This window comes from Mixophyes fleayi, chromosome 3 (assembly GCF_038048845.1).
Source record: "Mixophyes fleayi isolate aMixFle1 chromosome 3, aMixFle1.hap1, whole genome shotgun sequence".
Lineage (NCBI taxonomy): Eukaryota > Metazoa > Chordata > Amphibia > Anura > Limnodynastidae > Mixophyes > Mixophyes fleayi.
Genome location: NC_134404.1, coordinates 70,766,977 through 70,794,788, shown reverse-complemented (window position 1 = coordinate 70,794,788; position 27,812 = coordinate 70,766,977). Strand labels below are relative to the sequence as shown.

Below are 27,812 nucleotides of genomic sequence, written 5' to 3'. Positions count from 1 at the left end.
ACTCCTAGTGGAGAGAGGATCTGATGCAGACAGATACCAAACTGCCTTTGTCCATTTCAATTTATATTGTACAGTATATAACGGCTGAATTTATTAGTATTTTATACAAGTGGAGGGGGGCCTAGAGAGACAGAAACCAAACTGGCTTTCTCCATGTCAATTAATATTGTACAGTCTATAATGGCTGAATTTTTTGGTATTTTATACAAGTGGAGGGGGGCCTAGAGAGACAGAAACCAAACTGGCTTTCTCCATGTCAATTAATATTGTACAGTCTATAATGGCTGAATTTTTTGGTATTTTATACAAGTGGAGGGGGGCCGTGAGAGACAGAAACCAAACTGGCTTTTTCCATTTCTTTACATATTTAACTATAAGTGTAGGGTGTAATATACATTCAAAGACGATGGCTGCATTGCCAATATGCATAGATGAAGAGGAAGACAATCTGTTTTGTGTGTAGAATAAATGAAGGCCTACCAACGAAGAATTAAACTGTTTTTTTGGATGATTTATTACCTCAACAATTAGATTACTTGTCTCTAAAACAGTTGGAGCACTAAATTGGGTTAATTTAGGCCCAAAAACATGGATTTTCCCAAAAAATAGCAAAACAAAACCAAAACCAAAACACGCAATGGCTGTTTTGCAAAACCAAAACCAAAACCAAAACCAAAACACGACGGTAATCCAGATCCAAAACCGAATCCAAAACCAAAACACGGGGGTCAGTGACCATCTCTAGTATATAGTGTAATAGAGTTTTGTTCTGATCATGTCCAGTGTTCAGATCCTATGGTCTAGTTGTAACATTCTATGGGGTAAATTTATCAAGCTGCGGGTTTGAAAAAGTGGAGATGTTGCCTATAGCAACCAATCGGATTCTAACTCATTTTGTAGAATGTGCTAAATAAATGATAACTAGAATCTGATTGGTTGCTATAGGCAACATCTCTACTTTTTCAAACCCGCAGTTTAGTAAATATACCCCCATGTCTGTATAGAGTGTAATACACATGTATTCTGATCATGTCCTGTGGTCAGGACATGTGAGTAGGTGCAGTGTTCTATGTATATAGGGAATGTGATATAAATTTCTTATGGCCATGACCTGTGGTCAGGTAATGTGGGGTATATGTAGCTCTACAGCTACAGTTAAGCATTGACCACATCTAATCATGTAGGCGATTTTCCGACCATGCTAATGATGCCCTGTCAGATCTGGACGTCTGGCCCAAACACTGAATGGGCGAAGAAACATCTTTTTGATTGATCTCCCCTTGGTGGTGCGCTATAGTATGACTAATAGAGTTCCGCATGGCATTCTTCTGTGTAGAAGGCTACTGCTTGCTCCTGTATGCTGCCTGCTGGTTAGAACAGAATGCTGTTTGAGGGGAGAAGCACTTTCTGCATTGCTGGCATTCATCTCAGTCACAGCCTTTTGGCATCTAGAAGATAAACTGCTGTAGGAGAAAACCTCACATCAAGGACATAGTCTCAGGCATGGAATTCTGACTCACTATACTCAACAATGAAAATGTGATTTCTATTTCTTTATATTTATGTTATATGCAAGATATACAAATAAAGAAACAATCATTATGCATTCAAGCACTTAAAGCAGTGGGTTATAACATTTTAAAGAAATATGTATTAATATGTATAGTTTAATTAATTAAAAAAAATAATAATAATAAATAAAATGATTATTATCTAAGGGCCTCATGGAGTTGTAAGTCCAACTGTTCAGTGCAAAAAGCACTTTTGTCCAAGGATCCAAGTTTGCACTCAGACTAAGACGGATCTCCCCGTTGCACCTCCCTGCGCTTAGAGAGGTGGAACGGGAAGGTGGTGGGTGAGCCTAGCAATGTAAAGGCGTGTTCACGTACTTTCCATGTCATGCTGAGTTGAAAGCAGGCACAGATAGGTCTCTAGGAGACGTATCTTTTGCAGGTGCTTTCTGCTGGTTCAATAAACGCGTAGGGGCATATTCAATTGTTGGCGGAAACGCCGAATATCTCACGCTCTGCGCACCATTGCCATTATTACGGTAATGGTGCGCGTAAATACTGTTATTGCGGTTGTTTTCTCGCTGGATTTCAGCTTGCGCCTCAGGGAGCTGCGAGCTGAAATCCAGCTTACTATTACCGTAATAGCGGTAATAGTTTTAACACCGCGGGGATATTCAACAATTGAATAGGCCCCTTAGTGTATTAAAAAAGTAAAAAAATAATTAAATTTTAAAAAAAGCCGTGCACCCCTCCCAAATAGCATAACCAACCCTAGTGCTGTTTGGGGGGAAGGGAAGCACAATTATTATTTTTTTACATTTATTTAATTATTCATTTATCTGCTTTATAGAGCTGCTGTGATTGATACACATAGGTGTATCATCCTCACCGGCCCACAAGTCAGATAAAGAGGCGTGTTTGTATAATATGCATAGTATTCTGAGTTGCACCTGGAATATTATGAGATGTAATTTATACTTATGATTTCAGTGTAAATAACATCCAACTCTAGATCAGGCCTTAAATGTTAAAATAATTTGCACAAGGTAGGTTTACTATTTTAAGGTATCAAAAATCAATCAATAAATAGAAACTAATGAGACTGTAATTCCTTTTGTGACTTAGGTCAGAGAATAAATCCCTCCAGTTTAAAAAAAAAATAATCACAATGGGAGATAAGTCCTTTGACATCCTGGTGGTTACATCAATGAGATGCAGCAAACTAACTGAATTGTGCTCTGCAGGGTTTCTCAGAGAGGGTTCCCTTACAGACAATAGACTGACAATGATGCACATATTGCTGAAAGTTCACTCCTTCTAGCGCTATAAGTACATTAGCAGTAGTTGCTAAGTTACAGTTATGGCACTCAGCCATGTATAACAAGTGAGTTAGGGGAATAATGTAACTAATGATTACTGGAGTCCCCCTAGAGGGCCCCCTATGATGTCAGGTTACATTTTACAAGGAACGCCAAGCAGCTCAGAATTCAGCCAGCAGTACCAGGTACAAGTGCCTGGAAGAAGCAACAAGAGGCTCCTGTTTAGCTGCAAGAGCTGCGCAGCCTGTGAGGACTCAGCAGCAATGTCCTATTGATTCAATGAACCCCCACAGTAGTTGTGGGAGCTCTGGGCTTTCCTCTGGCTCTGATTCTGACAGCAGTAGCTGCGTTGTCTGGGGTGGTGCTGGAACCAGAGGACTGCTGTCTAGATACTGGAGTCTGGAGAGCCTGCAGTCTGCTTCTGGTAAGGGGATGCGCTTTTATATCTATTCCTACAACATTGTGAGTGATTGAGAGCTGTCTTTTCATAGACTGATGTTGGTGATAAGCTGTGGGGTCAGTGCATAGACTGTAATAAGTAATGTTTAATAAGCCTATGGGTACAGACAGGGTAGTATGAGAATTCTTATTAGATCAAATACAATCACTTGCAGTTACAGTGCATGAAAATATGTTATTTTTATTTTAAAGAGATGTCAGGATTAATTTTCTGAAGTGAATGTAATGAAAGCATCAACTAACAGGTTGAGCACATGTGACTTATGTGAAAGTTTATATATATTATGTAATGTCAGAGTAGTACAAAATCATGTAGAATTAATGAGCCAGTCTGGTCTAGGAGCAAGAGATGAACCCATCTATCCATCTTACCTGAAAAATAGTTGGATGCCCACAATTCACCTTAGGCACCTGAGCCGTGTGTCTTATGGATTCTGTTCAGCTATATAGACAGTGCAAAACTTTGTGTAAAACTTTGCTGAAATAGTGAATACGTTACAGTAATGGAGCAATTGGTTTCTTGTAAACAGGATTTTACATGTTATGTACAATAGTTGAGCTGATGCTGATGGGTTAGATTTATTAGAAAGTTTCAGCAGTGCTGTGCATTTTGGGAGGTGTTTCCAATGTAGTGGGTGTACACACTGTCTTTTTTGTGATTATCAGAAATCAGAATGAAAGTATGTGTTTGTATGCACCCATGAATGTCATAAATTGAGGAAACCTTCAGAAACTTAGGGCATTTTGGGCTTTAGGCGTCTAATTATCAAGACCACTCAAGATTTCTTATCGCTGCATAGAAAATCTTTTATCGGGCAGTTTATCACAAAAAATAACAGCCAAGCGATGCTCTGCTCTGCGGCAACAGTGGCCGGCAGCGGAGAGAGTACTCTTATCGCTTGCCAGACCAGAGCACTGAGCCTACGCACATGCGTCCTGGAACTGGAAGTCGGGTCTTGAGCTTCCCGTTCCAGATTCCATTTAAATTAAAAAAAAATAAGATTTTGGGGGGGAAATTTTACAAAATAGATTTTTTTTTTTACAAAAATTGTCATTAGCAATCAAAGTATAAGATCAATGCTTTGCATGGGAAGCATCCCAGGAGGCCCTCAAAGACGACTACCGCCGGTGATAGTTATCACCAGGATGGGGCCTTTGATAAATAGGCAGAAGCACTAAATCTTGTGAAAACTCCCGTTTTCCTAGGATTTAAGGCTTTTTGTTCATTTGATAAATAGTCCCCTATGTTTAATGTTTTTCTTGTATACATACCTCTCAAACCTCCCTCTTTTGTAACCAAATCTCCCTGTCTCCCTGTGATGTATTCCAAACTTTGCCACTGGCCCCAAAAAGTTTTGGTTTCACAACTGAATTTGTAATAGTTTCCATATAAATGTATATATTTATTACCATGTGATGCTCTTAGTTGTTATATTGTAAGCTGAGTTTTATGGTAATTTGTTCCCAAAGTTTGTCATGGTGGAAATGATTCATCAAGGCATGCATACTGAGCACAACATGCGTTTGTTTAAAAATTCATATACATCAGCTCTGCGTACTCCCGAATTCAACAAAGAACAGATGTGAAGATACGTGCGCTATTGAATTAGGGTGCAGATCTGCTCTGTTCTACTACACCAGACACTGCAGGATACGTCCAATGCTCAAGTGATTCACAAAAGATACATTCACAAAAGGATAAAAAATATTGATTTGTTTTATATTTCTTCCCCATTAAATATATTTATTAGGATGTTCTTAATGTCTACTGAATATTAAATACATTTTTTCAGTTGCTCCTGATTACAAACACATGTTATAGCATGCATACGAGACTAGTACTCAGGACTTAGCAAGAGATACGGCAGAAAAAGAAGTAACTTCGAGATGCCCAGAGCTTGTTTCGGACGTGGCTGCCTGCGTTCGAGTTTGGCACGCCCTTACTGTACATTGACTACGGGCAAATGCCCCTTTCCCTTCGCTGTTGACTTGCAGAAAGTGTAGGCTGTAGTAAGTGTCCTTTGTGTACGAGGATGCATTGAACATTGCTGTGTTTAGTTGCATATTGCCCGCTTATGGGCATGCGCAGAGTGATTTTGTGTCTTATATGCAGATACGTGAATTGATGAATCGTGCCCAGTGTGTGTGCGTGCGCGTGAATTCAGGAAATGATGCATCTTTTTATAACAAATATTAAAGTCCTTATTCTGACTATTTGAGAGGTTCGAGAGTATAGTAAAATAACACTGTAATCTGTCCGAGAGCAAAACAGTATTTTGAAAAATATATTTACAGAGATGAAAAATAATGTTACATCAATAATGTTTCAATATCTTGGAGTCAGTTTTGAAGGAGCAGCAGCACGCCGCAGTGCATACAGTGCATGCAGTACATACAGTGCATACAGTGCATACAGTACATACAGTGCATACAGTGCATACAGTACATACAGTGCATACAGTGCATACAGTGCATACAGTACATACAGTGCATACAGTGCATACAGTGCATGCAGTGCATACAGTGCATACAGTGCATACAGTGCATACAGTGCATAAGACCCTGTTTTCATGTATGTGATGGTGATGCACCTAGTTCTGAACTAGCTTGTGTGCCAAAGAGGGCAGCTCTATGGGATGTACAGTGAATTTATCAGACAGGGCTGTAGACGATATAGGTAAGAGCTTTTCCAGAGACTAGTACAGGGCAAAAGCACAAAAGGTCTTTATGAGTATGGTAGAGGAGAAAGAGGCTTTTCCTTTGTTTAAGGGCGGATTGGATGTTTTCTTCTGAGCACAGACATTATGGATTTCTGCGACTGTTGGAAGTGTTAAGGATGACAAAGCAGCTTGAGGCACAAATTAAGTGACTAGTGAGCAGATGTGCACATGACAATGACATAATTAGTAGATTAAAACTGACATACAGTAGCAGGCATATGGATGACACACAGACTATTTGCCTACTCATTCCCCTGGGTTGTTTAATCCCAATTTAAGAGTCAAATAAGGTGTTAAAAATCAATCATTTGGGAAAAGTTATTATATTGAGTGGGTGGGCCATAGGAACACAAATAGAGAGAACTCATATACATTTGTATCTACAGCACCTGTGCTTCATTCTGGTACTGACTTTAATCCCATATTTTATTGGAAACATTGAAGCAATTTGTAGCCACACTCTTATGTGTGGCCAAAAGGTGGAGTACATTTTTGTTTGGTAAATAGTCCTACTTGTAGATAGCATTTACTATGGTTTAGTAAGATTTGACAACCAATGATTTGCGGCATAGGGAACTAGAGTACTAAAGGAAAGTGACTTTAGAAACTCAGACCCCAGTGACCCTCTTAAATAATTTCCAAATGTTAGGAGGTGCGGACATTCCCAGAGGGCTCATTTAGATCCTGTTGTTGAGGACTTTCAGTAAAAATAACTTTAAAGATATGTATGCTGAAGAACAGGAACGCCAATAGAAAATGGAAATCTTATTGCCTTGATTATGAAAACAGCAGAGATTAATGTGCATACGCAGCCTGGAATTTGGAGAGAAAGGAAAAGAGAAATGTGTTGGCGAGAAAGGTTATTGTATTGTAGGGTACAGCCTATGATGGAACCTGTTCTGATTACCAGTCACACATACAAATATTTTATCACAGAATGAGCATATATTTCATTGGGAAAGTTGGGTTATCATTTTATGTACCGTGATATTTCCATGACTTAGGAACTGCAATTTAAAGCAAAGAAAAAAATGGTAGCAAAAAAAAATGTCTTTTAGGTTTATTCAGGCTGTACACTTAATGAAAATACTTGTAACGTATATTTTTTGTAATACTACCTGTACCAAGTGCTATACCTGAATAACAGTGGGTGCTTACGTAGGTTAATAAGTGTCTGAGATGATGGGATACACAGGAGGGGGTGGGGGGTTGGGATAACTTGATAACCCTCTCAACAACAGGCTCACCAGTAGGGATGCGCTGCAACCCTTGTCTCCTAAACAAAGACTTACTCGACCTTCTAAATATAAGAATCTATTGTACCACTTAATGTAGCACAGAAGGAGATGCTTTTGCATGAATGATTCAACTGTACTTGGCTAGATATACTGGGCACCTTACCCAGAGAAGAAAAGTTTTCAAGTTGACATGTTGAAACATAGTATATGTATATGCACCTGACATGAAAGAATTAGTTTCCTCCCCTACTTTCTCATGTTTGGAAGCTTGGCTACCAGTATACATGGATTTTGGAAGCTTCTATAGATGGAGCGCATGTGTGGCAGACAAAACACCAGAATGATGACGAAATATGATCTAAGTGACTTTGACCATGAAATGATTGTTGGTGCCAGACAGAATGATTGACTATCAAACAAACAGCTGATCTCCTTGGATTTTCACGCATAGCAGTCTCTAGAGTCTACAGAGAATACTGCGCAAAACAAGATACAGTGACCCAGTTAGCTTCCGTTCTGCGGGCAAAAACGCTTGGTTAATGACAAAGGTCAGAAGAACATGGCAAAGCTGGTTCAAGCTGAAAAGAAGGCAGCAGTAATTCAAGCAACCATGTGTTACAACAGTGATATGCAGAAGAGCATCTCTGAGAACACAGCACATCAATCCTGGATGTGGATGGTCTACAGCAGTGATGGCTAACCTGTGGCACTCCAGGTGTTGTGAAACTACAAGTCCCAGCATACCCTTCCAGCAATAAGCTTATATATATTGGCAAAGCATGCTGGGACTTGTAGTTTCACAACACCTGGAGTGTCACAGGTTAGCCAACACTGGTCTAGCATCAGAAGACCACACTGGGTTCCACTCCAGTCAGCTAGGAACAAGAAACTGAGGCTACAGTGGGCACAGGCTCACCAAAACTGGACAGTTAAAGACTGGGAAACATGACCTGACAAATCTTGATTTCTGTTGCAACATACAGATTTTATGGTCAGAATTTGACATAAACAATATGGATCCATCCTGCCTTGTGACAGCAGTGCAGTCTGGTGATGTTGGTAAAATGCTGTATAGAATGTATAGCCTTATGCAGATAAGCTACACTCCCACAATACTTCTCAAGCAGTTCAGCTTTTTAACAAAGCTCATGACGCACAGCACAACAACCATTTTTTGGCACACATAAACTTGATGCATACTGTAGGCGAAAGTGTGAGTAAATAGAACACAAAAGCTGCTTTTGTGCCTTTCCTGGCACTTACAGTAGAATAGTGGATTGTTCCAGCATTGTTTCTTGATCTGAATACTAGTAAACATATGTGACCGGCTTGCCTTCTAAGACATAAAAACTAGATCTCAACCTCCCCTCAGGGACACATACGCAGTCACCAATACAAGTCAGTGTTAATCTGAGCGCTGAATCCTTTTGCTATAAAAACTTGCTGGTTGAGTAACAAATGTGTTTGCACTGTGTAGGGTGGAACAGGTTGATTTATAAATTTAGTGCTTTCACAAATTTATTGGGCTGAGCAAAAAATGTAGCAAAGAAGACATAGGATAAATGTGGCTGGATCACTTATAAATAACTTATGGTATAAATTTATTTAAAGGAAATAGCACAGGGCGCTAATTTATATAATTGCAAATGTACTTATTTTTTATATTGTGTGTATTATGGTATAGGAAATGTCTAGTTTGGGGTTTTGTAACTTTGCTAGAGGAAATCTCCAATTAGGCATATGTGGGGAGGGAGTCTGTTTTGCTGATAGCAGGAGATGCTGACTAAGTCTTTTGATGTGATATGTCAAATGCCTGCTCTGGCCTGAAGGCCCAGCAGGGGGTCGTTCCCTGTATCCTGGTTAAAGTGAAAGGAAATCTCTGATCAATGTGATTTAGGATATCACAGATTACTGCAAATTTTGTTAAGTATAAATTGCATTTAAATCCATTGTTCGGGGAAACATATTGCATCCTGATACTAAAAATAACTCAGACTTCAGGGGGCTGGCTTACCCCCTGCAAGGCTGTGTCCAAAAATGTATAAAACAGCACTGGTTTGTACTGAAATGTATCATTCTGTTTCTTCTGACCTCTTGATCACTGGTACCTTCAACCAGTGTGAACTGTCCTTCAGGGCACTTGAGCAAATAAACATCACTTGCTTCAAATACCTGCTTGACAACTTCGTCCATGCTGAAATTTCTGTGAGCTACAGATTAGACCCAACTCTAATCCGTTCCCGGCTGTACTGAGGTTTGGACCTAGCTTCCCGGTACCACTGCTCTGCCCACTACCCAGCAGCCCTGGCCAGGGGGGGTCCATCCACAGCAACCCTGATCTATAAGATGAGGTCAGGGGTACCAGCCCAGGTACACCAGCAAGGGGGTACAATAGTAGTGACAGTTACCCAGAAGGAACGCGGTTCTGGATGCCGTGAAGGAGTCCAGTGGTGGCAGCATTTGTAAGCCCCTCCTACTGCGCATTTGGGATAAAGAGCGGAAACGGTGGCAAACTAAACCCAGCCGGTTCCCAGCAACAGCAGACAGGGTGGCATAGGCGGTCCATCCTGTCACAACAAATAATTAGCTAAAGTTAACCATGGATCAGTGACTTCTAAGAGAAAGTATGTATTATAAATAAATGTTTCCTTGAGGACCCTTTTAAAAACTAGTGTCATTGACTAGTGGCAATGACGTTTAATGGGAGACTGGTTCCACAGATTAATTGTGGAGGGCCACAATTTGTTAACCATTTGCTTGCTGCTGCCCACTTTATATATTTCCCAAGATTATGTCATCTTGACCCTACACTGCCATTTATAAATTATTTTAGCTCATGCCTGCGTAGATGATGAACCAATCTCTCCCTATGTACTACTCAGTGTTCTCAACTGGGTAATTCTGTTTACATCACTTTATTATAAAGGTTTTCCATTCCCCCAAAAAACTCTTGTAATCAAACATCTCTATTGGTGTGAACAATTCTGTTCCTACTTACCTACCAGGTAGGTACCAGTTACTGAGTGTGTGGTATAAGAAAAAATCATTTAAAATGAAGAATGAAAAAAGGAATAATTTGCTTCCAACCAGGGCCCTATCTGTGTATATCTTTTTATGTTCTCTCTGTGTTTGTGTGGGTTTCCTCCATGTGCTCCTGTTGCCTCCCACACACTCCAAAAACATACTGAGAGGTTAATTGGCTTCTGCCAAAATTAACCCATATGTGTGTCTGTGTGGTAGGGAATATAGATTGTAAGCTCCACTGAGGCAGGCACTGATGTGAATGATTAAAAACAATAATTTCTGTAAGGAGCTATTTAATATATAGACGCTATAGAAATAACTGTTATTAATAATAATAATAATAATAATAATAATAGTTTCCTGTCTGTTTTTTATTTTTTGTTTATTCTACTGATAATTAAATTGTGTAGAAGTTACAGAACATGTGTTGCAGCCAAGTTGTTTTTTGTCACATTTCATAAAGGTGCTTTTGTTGGGAAATGTACAAAATGCTACAACCAGATCACAGGACTGGGAATCAATTTTTCAGCATCGTCATGTTGGAATGTTCTGGATTCTTGGCTCAGACACTGTTCTATAGTCTGAAAGGTTCTTGTTTTATATGTTTATGATATACATTTAATCAACAGAGCTGTATAATATTTAGGTAACCACTAAACAGTCAGTGTGAATTAATTTTGATGAAATCTGTAATCATTTTAGAAAATGTTGAATAGATGGACTCTTTAGGGCTAACTTTACCAGAATCAATCCAAGTTCAACAAGATTAGCAGTAATTTTACCACAGATGTGTTGCATTCTATTTTTAAATGGAGAATGTTGAGAATTTAGCCACAACAGCAGTTAAGTGGTTTTGTGTTTAAAACTGTTCACATGTTAGTTCAGTAAAGATATGTGCAACTTCCAATGCAGCCACAGAAACTTAAACGTGCGGGCACATTTTTGTTTTTATGCAAAAATCACAATTTTACGTTGAATTCTATATCAGGCCCTTTATGTGAAGAGCCATGTGTGCATGGGCTGCACTTATTCTCACAGGGATTAATGATCTCTGCGAGAATGGCATTTCCCCTATGCCCCTCCTCTAGCTAACAGAAGAAAAACAGAATGCAGCGTGGGAGGATTACAACCGTCTGTGTGCATTAGTCCCTACAGTGAAGAGCCATTTTTTATATTGGTGGTGAACCTGTATTTTCTCCAGCAAATGTCCCTTATCACATTCACAGTAGTTTGAATACATTTGCTGCCCATTCCCACAGGTGATGCTATTTGTGTTCCATAACTTATACCTCCCAACAGTCCCGATTTAGGTGTAACAGTCCCGGTTGAGGGGACTGTCCAAGCATGCTAGGGATCAGGACTTTTGATCTGATTGCAGGGTAGTTGGCTATAGTGTGATGCTAATGGGTGCCCCATCAATGCCAGTAGTAGGTGTACATGACATTGAAAGAGTAATTTTAGGGAAGTGGAAGGGGACTGGGAGTGGCCCAGAGTTTTGGGGACATGGCACAACCAGCGGACGAAGTGGAAATTTACAAGTGGCAGTATGGAAAATATAAGTGAATGGCATTTGATAGTTTTACAATGAAGTCAATAGGAAAAGTGGCGGCACGGCATATCACCGTATCCCCCCCTCCCACCACTTCAACCTCTGGGCACAACCACTGACCCTGTGTAGTATGACCATGACCCTGCTTGTGCGCACTGCCCTGATTACAATAATATAAGATGGAAGGCGTGTATAACCTAAACAGTTTCTATGTTTATTGCCCTAGTTTGGTTATGGCATTGCAGATAGATTGTGTGCATTAGTTACAATGAGCTTTGTACTTTTTATATGTCAAATCACATTTCAGTTACATCTGTACTGTCTGACACAATAGCTTAACCGTGGTTTCAAGAAACATTAAATCTTCACATAAAAAGTGAAGTATTTTTAATATAATGTCATAGATGAAAGTGTCTGGAAGTATTATTCATGATGCCAGTGTCTGCCAGGTACGATGGAAGATTTCTTGTAACATGCCATGTTTTGACATTATTGGGTCAATGCCAGAAGATGTCAGTGAGGATGAGAAGCACCTAATCAGGGCTAGAACACTGGATGGATGTCTGTGAGGCTGAATTTATTAACTGATAGAAAATGTGTAGCTCAAGTGTCCAGACTGAATAATCTCTGTATATTATAATGAAATCCTGCAATGGCTGCAGTGCAGCCTTCTGAAATATACAGTCTGCAGTGTGTTTACTATGAGTTTTTAATGGCTGTTTACAACATTCCTGGAATGGTCTGCATGCCATTGTATTGTTCCTTTAACACCAGCACAATGATCCCAGTCACAAGTGTAATGGGCATAGTGAATTCATTGTTGGGGAATACTGTATGTACTTTCCATGGAGTGTATGTTTACTTACACTTCTGCCAACTTCTCACACCATATATACAGTAAGGGCTTTGAACTATAGCCAGAAGCAATCTGTCAGATTTTATTATTCATTTTAATAATTAAATAATAGTAATAATAAATATTATAGGCTAACTGACTGCCAATTTCTAGGCATTCTTCTACTAGAAATTGCAATACATTTTAGCAGCCAGCCAACTCAGATTGTGCTGCCCCAATCAGGGGCAAACGCAGGATTTGTAGAGGGGGGTTTCCACACCACGCCACCAGTGGGCGTGACCAGCATGCATGGGGGGTGTGGTTATAATATTAGGCAGTGCTTGGCTACTCTCCAACTCTTCCTATCCCCATAATATACATGGGCAATGCTGCATGCACTACTGTTAGGTGCACGCAGCTCGTCCTTTTCAAGCAGAGTCGTGTGAAGCGGGGGCAGGGTCCAGCCACCTCAATTATACAGTGCCCCAGGCTTGGAGGGGGTTCCCAGGCACTAGGAACCCCCCCCCCTCGGTTTGCCTATGCCAATAACAGTCACTGCTACTGCTTACATCACAAATGTCCCACTTTTGGATGGACATTCCCAATTTAAAAGGACTCTTGCACAGTCGGCACATTTGCCCCAACTTGAGGGAATTTGGGGTATGTCCTCCCTCAACATAGTGAGTACATGAAGTGTGCACCAGAGGCAGGTGTTTTTTGGGGAGAGGAATAGGGACTAACCTAGTGTTTCAAAAATGCTAGACATTATTGACCAGAAATGCTCCATTCTTATGACTTAAATAAACACTCCAGTGTATTTAAGTGATAGCAAGATTTGTGATATGTGTTTGTTGGCTGTCTGCTCTTAGCCAAAGACTTTATGGAGAGATATATTCCCATGTCAAAAAAATTTTTTGACACCATTCTGGAGTATTTGGAAGATCATTAATTTTATTTGTTTTTGTAGCCCTCTCCTTTGTATTTTATTAAATCATGAAAGCCAATAAAATACAGTTACAAACATTGAGAAACAATCGAAAAGAGCACCCAACTCAAAAGAGGCGTCAATGGTGTTAGCTTAGTAAATCTAGTTGCTTTAGTTTCAGGTTTTGAGCATGTTTAAAGAGATGAGTTTCCAGGGATTTTTATAAAGAATGGGTGACTATGTGAGGTGAGGAAACAGCACAAGAGAAGTCCTTGAGGATGAGTGAAAAGAGGAAATCAGAGAGGAAGAAAGAAAGAGGTCAGATGCTACTGATAAAAGAGTGACAGCTGCTCTGAAATTCAATTTTCATGGTGAAAATGGCAGGAACATTAAACATTATCAAATCAATTTATTGTATTTTAATTTAATAATTGGTTTTATACATTTCCAACTCAATTTTTACAAATCATCGAACAATTTGTACACATGTGGAATTGTCAAAATATTTATTATTTTACTTTTGTTACTTTATTGAAGATTTTAAATTATATAGATTGCTTAATTATGATCCTGTTGTCTGATACATACAGGAATAAAACTGTTTGCAAATAGCTTAGACAATAAAAACTTGATTATATTTTTGAAAAGGCATTTTAATTGCCGATGCATATACACACACTTTAGTGATAGCCATATGATGAAATATAATCGCATCACAAGTTAAAATTGTTTTATGTTTGGAAATTTAATGGCTAATTCTCTTTCATAGTGGGACTTTTACAACGGTATCCCCAACACTCCCCACCATCCTTCCTCCTCTTTACCTGAATTTTTAAGGGTCCCACCCCTGGTAACACCACATCTTCATTGTAGGGGTCCATGATTCCTTCCGGTCACCACAACAGAGGGCCCAGTATCATTTTGGGATCTCAAACGTAATTGGCCTGAAGTACAATCAGGAGATCAAGAGGCAGAGCCAACATAGGGCACATTTCTTTGTGCATTGGGCCCTTAATTGTGGCGCTCCAAAGGGAACATGGGCCTCAATAGGGCAGAAGAAGGCACTCTCATAGCTCAGGCAAGGGAGAACAGGAGTTCATCATCATTACCATTTATTTATATAGCGCCACTAATTCCACAGCGCTGTACAGAGAACTCACTCACATCAGTCCCTGCCCCATAGGAGCTTACAGTCTAAATTCCCTAACATACACACACAGACCGACAGAGACTAGGGTCAATTTTTATATCAGCCAATTAACCTACTAGTATGTTTTTGGAGTGTGGGAGGAAACCCACACAACACGGGGAGAACATACAAACTCCACACAGATAAGGTCATGGTCGGGAATCAAACTCATGACCCCAGTGCTGTGAGGCAGAAGTGATAACCACTAGGCCACTGTGGTGCCAGGAGTTGCCAACTAAAGTAGCTAAAGATGTCACTTCAGTGGCCAAGACCTTAATAAATATGATTGTAGGGTTGGATATTTATAATTTAATACAAAGAAACACTAACTAGGACCTGTTACATTTCTTATAGGTGCCTTGCAATGTACATTTGTGCATATTTTTGTTCTATCTAACATTACTGCACTGTTAAAATGTCATTCTTAACAGTCTCAGGCAGGAATCACAATAAGACATAAATCAGTACTAGAGAAGTATACATTTATATTTGCACATTTAATATGCCGTTTTCTACCTGGACTTTTCAGTTTGATTGCAGGATTTTACAGAAGTGCGTAGGCTGCCATAGTCAGTAAGTCACATTCTGCTGTGTACTACCTACAGCTCAGGAAATTAGCTAAGGGAGAGAATAGGATATCTGATCACGGGGGAAACCTTTATTTGGAACAAATTGAAAATTCTCAGAATTAATTCTCCTTAGTGGACTTACAGCTTAGCTGCGACTCGTTCCTGTGCTTTAATCATCATATTTGGAGGCGTAATGCTTTCAGCAACCTAAATCTCAGGACAATCTGTGTATTACACACCTGCTAACCACTTTCACATGTTCTCTATGTATTGTTTGTGCATAACTTGCTACAAAGCTTCCATGTATGCGTGGGCGAGAATGAGGTGGAAGCATAGAATAAGCTTGAGAGAGAGCTGGAGATAAATCCAAACATTCATGTATCTGGGCAGTTATACTTAGAACTATAACGGTCATTTGCTTTATACATACAACACTGGAGGATTAAACCAATTGACGGTTACCATGGTTTCAATCTCCCAAAATACAACTCTGTTAAGACAATCGTGTATAATCTGTTATTCTGCACTAGGCTCAGCTTTGTCTGTCAGATTTCATAAATACTCTTTTTCTGGTCTGCTCCTGTATATATTTATTCTTCTCACTGGATGCTATGAGGATGAAACATTACATTTAAATAAATATTTACTTGGTTACTTATGAAAATATAAGGGTGCTTCTGTTTGAACAGCATACTGCAATCTTGACAAATAATGTATCTACAAAACAAATTATTGCACGCTTAGAATTATTTTTTAATAATATTGATTTTCGTAATTACACAGATTGGCGCAGTGGCAGTGGCAGCACTGTGGGGACCTGTTTAATTAAGGAATTTGACCCTACTGAGTAGTGCTAGGTCCTCCACACACAGGACCTCACTGCAGTCCGATAGTCACTGTTATTTGGCTTTATGATATTATGTTTCTTTATTAAAACGGGCGTTGTAGACACTTTGTGGGCTCTCTCCTCGGGGGGGCTCCTCTCCCTCCTCCTAGATCTCCCTTTGAATATCTATGTCTCTCCTCACCATTGAGTAGGGGCATGATCTCTATCTATAGCTTAATTCTTAATGCACTTTTACCTCCGGGCGGTAGGCATGAGAGGGAGTGGGAGAGGGATCTGGGCCCCCCCCCCCAGAGGAGGATTATTGGGAAATCATAAGAGACCAAGTTGCCACCAGCTCTATTTCCACTTCGGTGAAGGAGAACGCATATAAAGTATACTATAGGTGGTACTACACACCCGACAAACTCACCAAAATGTTCCCCTCTAGTTCTCCATTATGTTGGCGGGGTTGTGGCCAGACGGGCTCCTTTTTGCATATTTGGTGGTCCTGCCCTAAAATATCCTCCTTATGGGATCGAGTTAGGGCCCTTCTCGCCTCCCTCCTTCCATGCCCTGTCTGGAAAGACCCATGGTCCTTTCTTCTCTGTTACCCTTTCTTCTCAGTCTGCGAAATTGGCCTCCCATGTCCTGGCTGCTGCGCGATGCCTAGTAGCTAAGTCTTGGAAACAAGTTGAACCCCCCACTCTGGCGGCCCTGAGATCCTATATCTGGTTTATTGCCCGGATGGAACAGATTACATACCACCTGCATGATAAGGATGATAAATTTCACCAGATTTGGGCCCCTTGGCTTTACTTATAACCCCATACCTCTTGTTCCAACTCCTTCCTCCTAAAAAGACTCCCTAGGTTCATAAGTAGCCTGACTCTGGACTCTCGATGCTGTTTTCCTTCCCAGAGAATCTAAGTAGTAATCCCCTCTGAAACTTTTATTGCCCCTCTTCTATTTATTTGTTTCTCCTCTTAAAAAGGAAGGATAGGGATAGGGAACTGTGGGGATAATTGGGAAGTGTGTTCTCTTTTTCTTTCAGTCTCGGTGGCGACCAGTGCCCCCCCCCCCCCTTCCACCCCCCCCCCCCCATTATATTGTTATAAAATGTTATAGTTTCTTGAGTATTCTGGATGACAATTGTATACTTACGTGTTGGTTTATTGTCAACCTCTGCCTACTTTATATATTTGCTATTCAAATATTTTTAGCTTCATTGACACATGCTCATGACATGTACTGTTCTCTGTTTTTGTCTCTCGCCCCACAAATGTACTAATTGTTGACTCTTATCTGTACATGATTGCTATTTTTTCAAAATAAATAGTTATAAAAAAAAAAACGGGCGTTGTAAGTCCCTATGATAAAATGTGCTGCATAATATTTATGACATGTGATGACTATATTATGTACTGTGTCTGCAGTTCCATTCAACCATTGTAGAGGTACGCAGAGGTAATGCTAAATTGCATTTCTATTGGCAATTCATAACGACTAAGCAGATATGCAGTCTCAGCAGTCAGACTATTTGCATTGACGGCTGGTATCATGTTAGCACACCGCTATCTATGTGTGCATCAATTTATTTTGTTTTGGATTTCATTTTCTTTTAACTATCATCTTTAATCACTTTAATTTTTGCAGCACTTACAGATGGCTCACTTGACCGACCGTCTCTCACAGACGACATGGGGAGTGATGAGGACTTGTATGATGATCTTCATATTTCCAGTCACCGCTATGGTGGAGGAGGAGAACAGCTGGCAATAAATGAGGTATTAAGTTTACGCTCATACAATTTTTGCTGGGCTATTTTTCAACTACAATTTCTTCTTCATTGTTACTATTCTAAATTTTCCACATTAATGTATTGTTTTTTATAACTGATCCTCTTTTATTTGAAGAAACCAATGTACACTGTACACTCTTACAGAAGCTACTTAGATTCAGTACTTATGTAAATTGAGAATACATTAAAAAAACAATAACTTAAAGAGTACCTGTCACCTGCACACATTAGACACAGGTATTTTGTGGGCTGAACAATGATAATTCACAAGGAACCAGTGACATCACTGAGTATGCAGCCTATCAGTACACTCACAACCAGTGACATCACTGAGTATGCAGCCTATCAGTACACTCACAACCAGTGACATCACTGAGTATGCAGCCTATCAGTACACTCACAACCAGTGACATCACTGAGTACACTACCTGTCATTCATTTGGAATGACATCATATTGGTTTACTCTGCCAAAATGGCTCCACCAAGTGCAGCACTTAAAAGGGTTATTATGTTAACACATTAGATATTACTTTAAAACAATGTTCCTCCCACTAATCTTGTAAAATACAGGGATAAAGTTGTTTTTATGTCCGAGAAATACATTGTTTAAAAGTTAGATAGACAAACTATAATTTCTGTGACCAAATTCGAAAAACTTTCTTTTCAAGCCTTTGTCAGTTACGTTATGGCCAAGGAGACAGCATGGCGGCTCCCAATGATGTTACATGCAGCTATTCAGAACAATTAGGGTGCATCTTCAGAATAACTTGCATCCATCTGTCTTACTAATGTTTCCTTTGAAAAAAAAAAAAATGGGTGTAGTTCTAAAAAAAAAAAGATAGGTAATAACTGATCAAGCAAATGTATGAAGGTGCAAATTCTCTTTTTATAGTCAGTTATGCTTCTAAAATATTGAAAGTTGGTCACAATTTGCCTACACACATAGGTGGCCAAACTAACCTACATTTGTCCTTGTGGCTGGATGACGTCCAGTGTGACCTGGGCCCTTTGGTGTGATTGGAATATGGCTGCCAATTCATGATTATCTGTGGTCATTTTGCTACAACATTTCCCAACATGATTTGTTCAATTTCCATCAGATTATTATCAGGTTATGTAATTGTTGCAATATGAGGCCAAGTGTCCAATATCGTTTCTTGTGGTCCAACTGTACCTATAAGCTGCACAAAGTGCCAGCCGCTAGTGGTGTTGGAGGTTGATAATGTTACTGCCTTAGAGTAACTACACACATTTTGCTCACCAACAGAAACAATTGTTATTCCGATACGTTATGTATGTAATGTTCCCCACACCTCTTAGATTGTAAGCTCATCTTTACCTTTGTTTCATGTTATTGTATGGAATTTGTTGGTATCATAATTCCCTCAATATACATCGCTGCTTCATATATCGGCACTTTATAAATAAATAATAATTAGTCCAAGTCTGGATCAAAGATCTGAGGTCTGCTAACTGTGATCATTATGCATATATGTATATATGTATTACCAGTGTCAGAAGAGTGAAGCCACATCAGCTTTTTCATAGTTAAAGTATGTGTTATTCAATGGACCTTTGTTTCCACCTAGAAATGTATTCAGAAGCAAAGAACAATACCAAGGCCAATTCTTGAGATGTGTTATTGATGGCCATTGTATTAAATAGTGAATCATAGCATGCACTCTGTATTGTATGTTTGTCAGTAAGATGCTCTCTGTATTGTATATCCATCTCTAAGATGCCCTCTGTCTTGTATATCAGTCTCTAAGATGCTCTCTGTCTTGTATGTCAGTCTCTAAGATGTCTCTTCTTTGTATATTATTGACTATAATATTTTCTGTATGGTATAACGGTCACTAGAATGCTCTCTGTATTACATATAGGTTACTAGAATGTTCTCTGTATTGCACCGGTCACTAAAATGCTCTCTGTATTGTATTGTCTCTAGCATGCTCTGTGTATTTTAAAGTGGACACAGAAAGCTCTTTGAGCTCACTAGAACACTATGTATTATATAGCACTCACTAGAATACCTTCTGTATTGTCTAGAGGTCACAGAATACTCTACTTTTATTGGCTGTGTAAAGCCACACCCACATCATTTTGACAGCTACAAGAGCTTGGTCCACTTACTTGTGTTTACTCGCCAGGTCAAATCTTACCAGCCCTCCCCAGCACTTTACTAATTTTCTATGCAGGTGCTACTAAGTCTGCTTGCAGAACTTACCATTAAGTAGAGTTACCATTGTTTGTCTTTCTTTTCCACCTTCCCTTTATCTCCTTCCAAAACTCTTCTGTCAATCTCATGTGTGAGATTCCTTGCACAGAATGATAGCTAGGTGGTGATAACCTGGGGCAAAGGGTGGGTATGACATCATTGCAGGTTAGAGTATGATGTCAAAGGGGAGCATGGCCAGGGCGAGGCAGAGTATAATATAACAGACAACATAAAAGATGGCACAGACCACTAATATCATGAAGCAGCAGCACTACCACTCACCAGACACCGCAGTAAGGTAAGAGATGCTGGGGGGGCAGATTGGGAGAGCATTGGGAAGGGGGACATACCTTCCAACTGACCCAGCAGTCAGGACAAAGTACTGACTGTGTGGGACGGGACAGCCCCAACATTTACTTTCTTCTTTCGGTGCCTGTGTGTTGCAGAAGTAGACTCTTCTGTCTTCCTCTCCTGCTGCCTGTATACATGGTGCAGCGCCCATGTCAGGTAGTGCACACCCCACGTCCGACAATAGGGGGCGCTGGCTTGCACACACAGAGGGGAAGGGAGCGGTGCAACGGATCTGTACTATGCAGAGCCACATGCAGTTAGGTGTCTGGTCACAACGGAGGGGCAAGTCACAAATAAGAATACCATGCCCTGACCTGGGTTGTCCTCCGCAACAGGACCCCCCCCCCCCCCCCAATTACGCCTGCACCCATAGTAGTTATATAACTGGCAGATACAAATCCCTAAGTTGTAGCCTGCATAGAGAGACAGCATAATAACACTATGTCTAACATATGTCTTTCCCTGTATGAGGCAAAATTCAAGACAATTTTAACAGCCTTCAACTGGATCACTAAGTAAAACAACATCAGGGCTCCGTCTAAGGTTACAGGTTAGTAGAGATGAGCGAAGATGCTGAGGTGAATTGAGTTTCTACTTCTTCTCCATTCTGCATTTGTGAATTTGCATTTTGCAATTTATAATCTCAGAAAAGAGCTGAGATGAGAACAGTTGATCCGGTCTGCTGACTAGAGCAGGACTGAGAACAAGTCTAAATTCTGCAAGCAAAACTTGCAAAATTTTACGGCCTCTACTATTTAGCAATAATCAGCTTCTCTATACTTATATGCCTGCTAGATATAAACAGCTTTGCCGGGAATGTTTCATATTCTTTATCTCACTGCACCCAAAAGCTGTGGGATGAGGATAAAGGATGATTTGATTCAAACCGACAATTTTCCAATATATATAAAGATACCGATAAATAATCACGTCATATGTTTCTTACCTAATTTGTTTTTAGTTTCTTCTGACTTTCATGAGCCTAATTATATTTATAGGCCAAAGGGGTGATTTTGTTCTTTGAACAAGCTCTGTCTGGAGAGAGGAAAGGGGACAGCTATGAGCAGAACTGACAAAGTGCTTTAATGAAATTTACCTGTAGTGTTCTATTAATAGGGTGTTCCTATTGAAGCAAATTAAAGCTGAAAGGAAGGCGCTCAAGAGCCAGGATATGATCAGCAATTTTATTTTAACTCTGGAGCTTCTAACAAATAATGCTGCAGTTCTGAGTCTATAAATTGGATTTGTTAAGATGTAGTTTAATGTGCAGCAAGCGGAGATGTTCTGCTTTATGTGAAATGCTCCTTAGATTTGTGTGAGGAGCAAGCGACTATTCACAGGCATTTAGAGAGAGTGGAGGCTACAGATCTGCTATCAAATTGTGCCCAGGAAACTAGAGAGGCACCTACAGTCTAGTTGCACTAACTTGGAGGAAATAAAATGTCCTAAGTAGATATGATAAAGGACAAACAGCTCAAGTTGCAAAGCATAGCACATCAGTTTTGTGTGTTGTGATATGACGGTCCTTTGTCACTGTATGAGACTGTCAACCTGTACTGAGTATTTCTGTTACCTTGGAGGCTTACTAGTCAAACCCACAAACTTTGGTAAGGTGTTGCAAGATCGAGAAGCTTCCTCTCAACTGTTGCTTGTCATTGAATTATCTTTCTCCTGCAGTCCTGCCGTCAACCAGTATTACTGCTAATTGAAGTCTTCATTGTAACCTTAGCACTGACACACTCACTAGGCACTGAGGACAGCACTGCAGGCAAAAGCCCACTTCATGTTAGTGATGACGTTCATTTGTTCAAACAAGACTGGCTCAGGTGGAAACTGTCCTCCTGTTCCCCTTGCCAGCACCTCACCGTGTTTGTGTGTTAATACGCACAAAGCTATAACGTGATGCTCAAGTCATATATATTGTATTTGGAGAAAATACATCATGTAGTTATATAGAACATACCTACTTTATTCTATATATCAGCAGTTCTCAAGTGCGGAAAATATGGCTACATGCCATCCTACATGCCATCCTAAGGAGATTTTGCTGAGGCCAACGGAACTTTCAGGACTTTCATTCTGCCAAAGTAGAACTAAGTGGCCAAAGTGGAGAACATCTGGCTTAAATGGGCACCAGAGGGCAACAATCACTAGGTGACAGGAGGGTATCCATTGTGATCAGCTGTCTGTCTACCTTCTATTGACTCTCAACAGGCCATTGATGTTCACCTAACTCAAGGATGGGCAATAGGCAGCCCTAGGGCTCAAGTTGCAAAGCATACATGTCAGTTTTGTGTGTTGTGATATGACTGGCCTTGTTACTGTGTGAGACTGTCAACCTTCACTGAGTATTTCTGTTACCTTAGCAGTGGCGCACGCAGGGGGGGTTTATGAGTCTCTAGAAACCCCCCCCCCTGCGCTAACTAAGTGGCCACTGTCCCATACAGCAGCCGCGGCGCTGTCAAAAAAGCACCGCCACAGACGCTTCTTAGACAGCGCCGCGGCTGCTGTATAGGACAGCGCTGGCGAAACGGAGCTGCGCACCTGCTTAGAGGCTTACTAGTCAAACCCACAAGCTCTGGTAAGGTGTTGCAAGATCGAGAAGCATCAATCTTCTAAGCCAGTAATGGGCAACAAGGAGACCTTCCGAGCCTTCACCTGTGGCCCCCAGCTCATATCTGCGTTATTTGTTCGTTATAGCTTGCGGCCCATTTAGTCCCAGAAGTGTATCAGGCTGCCTATCACTGACTTAAGTGATAATTTCTCAGTGATGTCCTCTTGGCACATAGCCACATTAGGAATACAGTATTTATTTTTTTCACTAGAGTGAAATATATATCTGTTAGAGTATGTTACATCACAAATGAGCTGCAAAATATACTGTTTCTTTTTCCTTCTGTTTACACAAACACTGTTAAATCTGTATGTTTCACAGTTAACACCAACTTTGTTGCTCCAGTTACACTCCTGAGGGTATATTTACTAAACTACGAGTTGGAAAGTGTGGAGATGTTGCCTATAGCAACCAATCAGATTCTAGTTATCATTTTGTAGAATGTACTAATTGGATTGGTTGCTATAGGCAACATCTTCAAACCCACAGTTTAGTAACAGGGCAGCACAGTGGCCTAGTGGTTAGCACGTCTGCCTCACAGCACTGGGGTCATGAGTTCGATTCCCGACCATGGCCTTATCTGTGTGGAGTTTGTATGTTCTCCCTGTGTTTGCGTGGGTTTCCTCCGGGTGCTCCGGTTTCCTCCCACACTCCAAAAACATACTGGTACGTTAATTGGCTGCAATCAAAAATTGACCCTAGGCTCTCCCTCTTTGTCTGTCTGTCTGTCTCCCTCTCGGTCTGTCTGTGTGAGTGTGTGTCTATAGTAGGGAATTTAGACTGTAAGCTCCAATGGGGCAGGGACTGATGTGAATGAGTTCTCTGTACAGCGCTGCGGAATTAGTGGCGCTATATAAATAAATGATGATGATGATGATGATGATGATGATATACACCCTTGACTTGTAGTATTTGGGATTTCTTGAGCTGCTTTGCATAAATCACTTGACTCCAGCACATTCTGCCTGAGAGACTTGCACAAATGAATCCCTTTCTCTTTAAAAGGCTTTCCAAAGCCTCATAAAACTGCCAAATCTGCTGTAGACCATTCCTGTAGTAATGTTGCTATTTGTCAGAAATCCTATGCCTTAAATTGAAGCAGGCATTTAAAATACGGTCAGAGCCATTCCTGATGCTATATATATATATATATATATATATATATATATATATATATATATATATATATATATTTGTGTCAGTGTCTACCTTTCTTCCTTTTCCCCTTTTAAGACTGCGTGTTTCCTAGATACCATAGTCTGCACAGAGCGGATTGGCTAGGGAGAAAGCCAATAACTCACCAATAACTGCTCTTACAGAATGTAAGGTTTTTCTGGTCCAGGGAATTAAATACCTCCATCATCCTGCTGAGACTGGGAAACATCGATGCTGTTTCCATTAAAACGGATTTCAGATTCGTTGCTGTATAGATTTGAGGGGATGGAAAGCTGCGGGATTATTGTCTGACCTGTGCAGTGAGGGGATGATTGTGCTGCATGCACGGTGCCTGTGAACACTATGCACAGCCCATAGATCTCTGCCACTGACAGCTGCAGCATTGCTCTATTGTTTGTGGCTGGGAGCCATTGGGAGCTGCACTGTTCTCTCAGCATACACCAGGCTATGGCAAGAGGATCGGATCGAGCCAGGCAGAAATGGAGCACACTTCACACCATCCTTCGTTGTAACATGAACCCTGAAACCCAACGCGTTGTAGTCTTTGTGATCCTGCTCTTTCTCATCTTTATTAACGTGGTGTTGATGTTTCTGCTGGCGTTCTCCTGAGTCAGCCGGGGACTGTCTTATCTGTGACTCGGCTTCAGTACAGCAGGTCAGCTTGCCATTGTCTGGCTCCAGGTCTCCTCTCCTGGTCACCTTGATGATGTGTCTGGTCCCAAATAATCGCAGCCAACCCTTGTGCCTTGAAGACTTGAGACTCACAAGACGGAGAGACTTCATTACATAACTGCTGGGGCTGCCTGAGTCCCATTTTTTTTTAAAAAAAAACATTTACCTGCTAATATATTTTATTAAAAAGAGGATTGAAAAAAAAAATCAGCTACATGCAACCAATTTCTCACTGAGTTTTGCCTTGGATTTAAAAATAAAATAAAAATGCTATTCTGGACATTGTGCTGGTGTGTTATGGAGTGTCAGCCATAGATCCTCCTCAGGTATTCCAGGCGTATGGAGGACAGGAACCTATGCTTAAGGAGAGCTGCGATAACCACTCACCCTCTTTCTGTTCTTGCATTATAACTGTGACATACTGTATTCTGTAGCAGCAATGCATGGTGACACATGCCTCAGAGAAACACAAATACATCATCATTTCCTTATGTAATCAGAATTTAGAGATTTCATGCTGTGCCCCTTGGCTGCTGCTCTTTAAGAGACGTACCTGCATATATATTATTTTTATTTACTCCTGTGAAATGCATTGGGCACACATCCATATTGACACACACACACACACACACACACACACACACACGGATAGAGAACGATACAGTCAGGAAAATTGCGTGAATAAGAGAAATCCAGTCATGGATTACAGCCAAAAAAGCCTTATGTCTGCTTTATTATGTTACTGGAAAAAAAATATGTCTGTAGTGTTAGTTACATAGCAGTTATGATCCAGCTCTCAGAGGAAATAGACCAAGTATTTGGGGCTCTTTGTAGCAAGGCATATCCAAGTAGATTTGTTCTTAGACTGATGCTAGAGGGGGCATTTTATCACATAGTTCTTGTACATGTAGGAGGATGCTTGGCACCCATTTTGTTTTAAAAAAAAATATTGTAATTCGGTTTTGGAAACGTCAGTTTTACTCCACTACCCCCCACATTTTATAGAGGTACACAGACATAAAGTAAAATGTCATAAATACAATTTTCCCATTTAATGTTCTGTGTACACTATTAAAAATGTATCTTCTAGCATCATTTTAATGCCAAAATTGCCTTCAAAATTGGGGCTGTGTGTATCAATCACATGGAAGCCCCAGTGAGCACTATAACTTGATACCGTTTTCTGATGTATTACAACAATGTAGACAATGTGGAAGTCAAACGTTTTGCCTAGTACATGTATTATTGTTTATTTGGTGCCAAATTGTACGTTTTCCGTTGCTTTTCATCATCTTTCTGTGATTCCTACAATAAATGGCTACAATCTCAGTATGCACTTTCAAAAAATAAATCTCTTTTCTAGACATAAATAATATGTTGTTTTTTTATATGTTAAAAGGTGACAGTTTACATGTAGCAGCAATATGTCAGAAGAAAATAACTGAAAGCTATTAAGGCAAATTGATTTCAATACTTTGTCCCAGTATAAGAGCTAATACTTACTGTGTTTTGTGTGGTTCACATGCCTTTTTCTGAACACTACTATTTTTTGCATTCACCGCATATAAAGACATGATAAAGCCTACAGTGATCTCTAATATTCTCGTAAAAGCACTTATAGAAATGCATATTAAACACCCGCAAGTATGAGGCCTAACACAAATACTTACAGTCTAATTTGAGATTTTAACAAAACTACTGCATGCATATAGGTCATAGGTCATAGTTGACAACTTCTCCCACTTTCCAAGTGTAGTCTCAGTTTTTAAAGATTTTTTTCCTGAAAATGTCCCTTTATTATTATTATTATTATTATTATTATTATTATATTTTATTAATAAAGCACCAACATATTACGCAGCACTGTACATTGAGAGGATTATGATACAATCATTATTGTTCTTAATAAAGGACCAGCATATTGGACAGCGCTGTACATTGAGGGGATCACAATAGAACTAAATGACAATGACATGAAGCGGAAGGTAAAGATGGCTCTGCTCAAATGAGCTTATAAGGTTGGGGATGCATCTGATATATAAGATAGTGGAATAACAGTTGTAGTTGATGGTGGGGAAAGTGTATGTGGCTACATGTGGCACTATCAGCCGCCAATGGTAAAGACACCATTTGCGACTGGTATTATTGTGTGGCTAGCAGTGGTGGGGTACAGTTGCAATGAAGAGCGACAAAGCAAGGAGGAGACATGGTAAATAAATAATAAATAATAAACGTACAATAAATCAGAAGATAAAGACGGCCCGGCCTAAATGCGCTTGCAATGTACTAGGTGGGGGAAATACTTAATAGATAAAATAGTGGAATGACAATTGCAGCTGTGGGTGGAGATTCATGTTAATGCTACAGGCACTGCGCTAAATCCTGGCTCCAGGCAGTTGATGACTACAGGCACAGTGCTAGCTCCTGGCTCCAGGTAGTAATGGAAACAGGCACAGCGCTAGCTCCTTTCTCCAGGTAGTTATTGACTACAGGCAAAGCGCTAGCTCCTGGCTCCAGGTAGTAATGGAAACAGGCACAGCGCTAGCTCCTTTCTCCAGGTAGTTATTGACTACAGGCAAAGCGCTAGCTCTTGGCTCCAGGTAGTAATGGAAACAGGCACAGCGCTAGCTCCTTTCTCCAGGTAGTTATTGACTACAGGCAAAGCGCTAGCTCCTGGCTCCAGGTAGTAATGGAAACAGGCACAGCGCTAGCTCCTTTCTCCAGGTAGTTATTGACTACAGGCACAGTGCTAGCTCCTGGCTCCAGGTAGTAATGGAAACAGGCAAAGCGCTAGCTCCTGGCTCCAGGTAGTAATGGA

General features: G+C 40.3%; 1 protein-coding gene across 1 annotated transcript in view; it reads left to right on the top strand.

Moving 5' to 3' along the window:
- The window catches only part of ARHGEF4 (Rho guanine nucleotide exchange factor 4), a 196,390-nt gene that overhangs the window by 148,181 nt on the left and 20,397 nt on the right, over positions 1–27,812 (top strand). Inside the window, exon 5 of the mRNA XM_075201702.1 lies at positions 17,818–17,948. Coding sequence (XP_075057803.1) covers positions 17,818–17,948 — 131 coding nt within the window. The remainder of the gene's footprint in view (positions 1–17,817; positions 17,949–27,812) is intronic.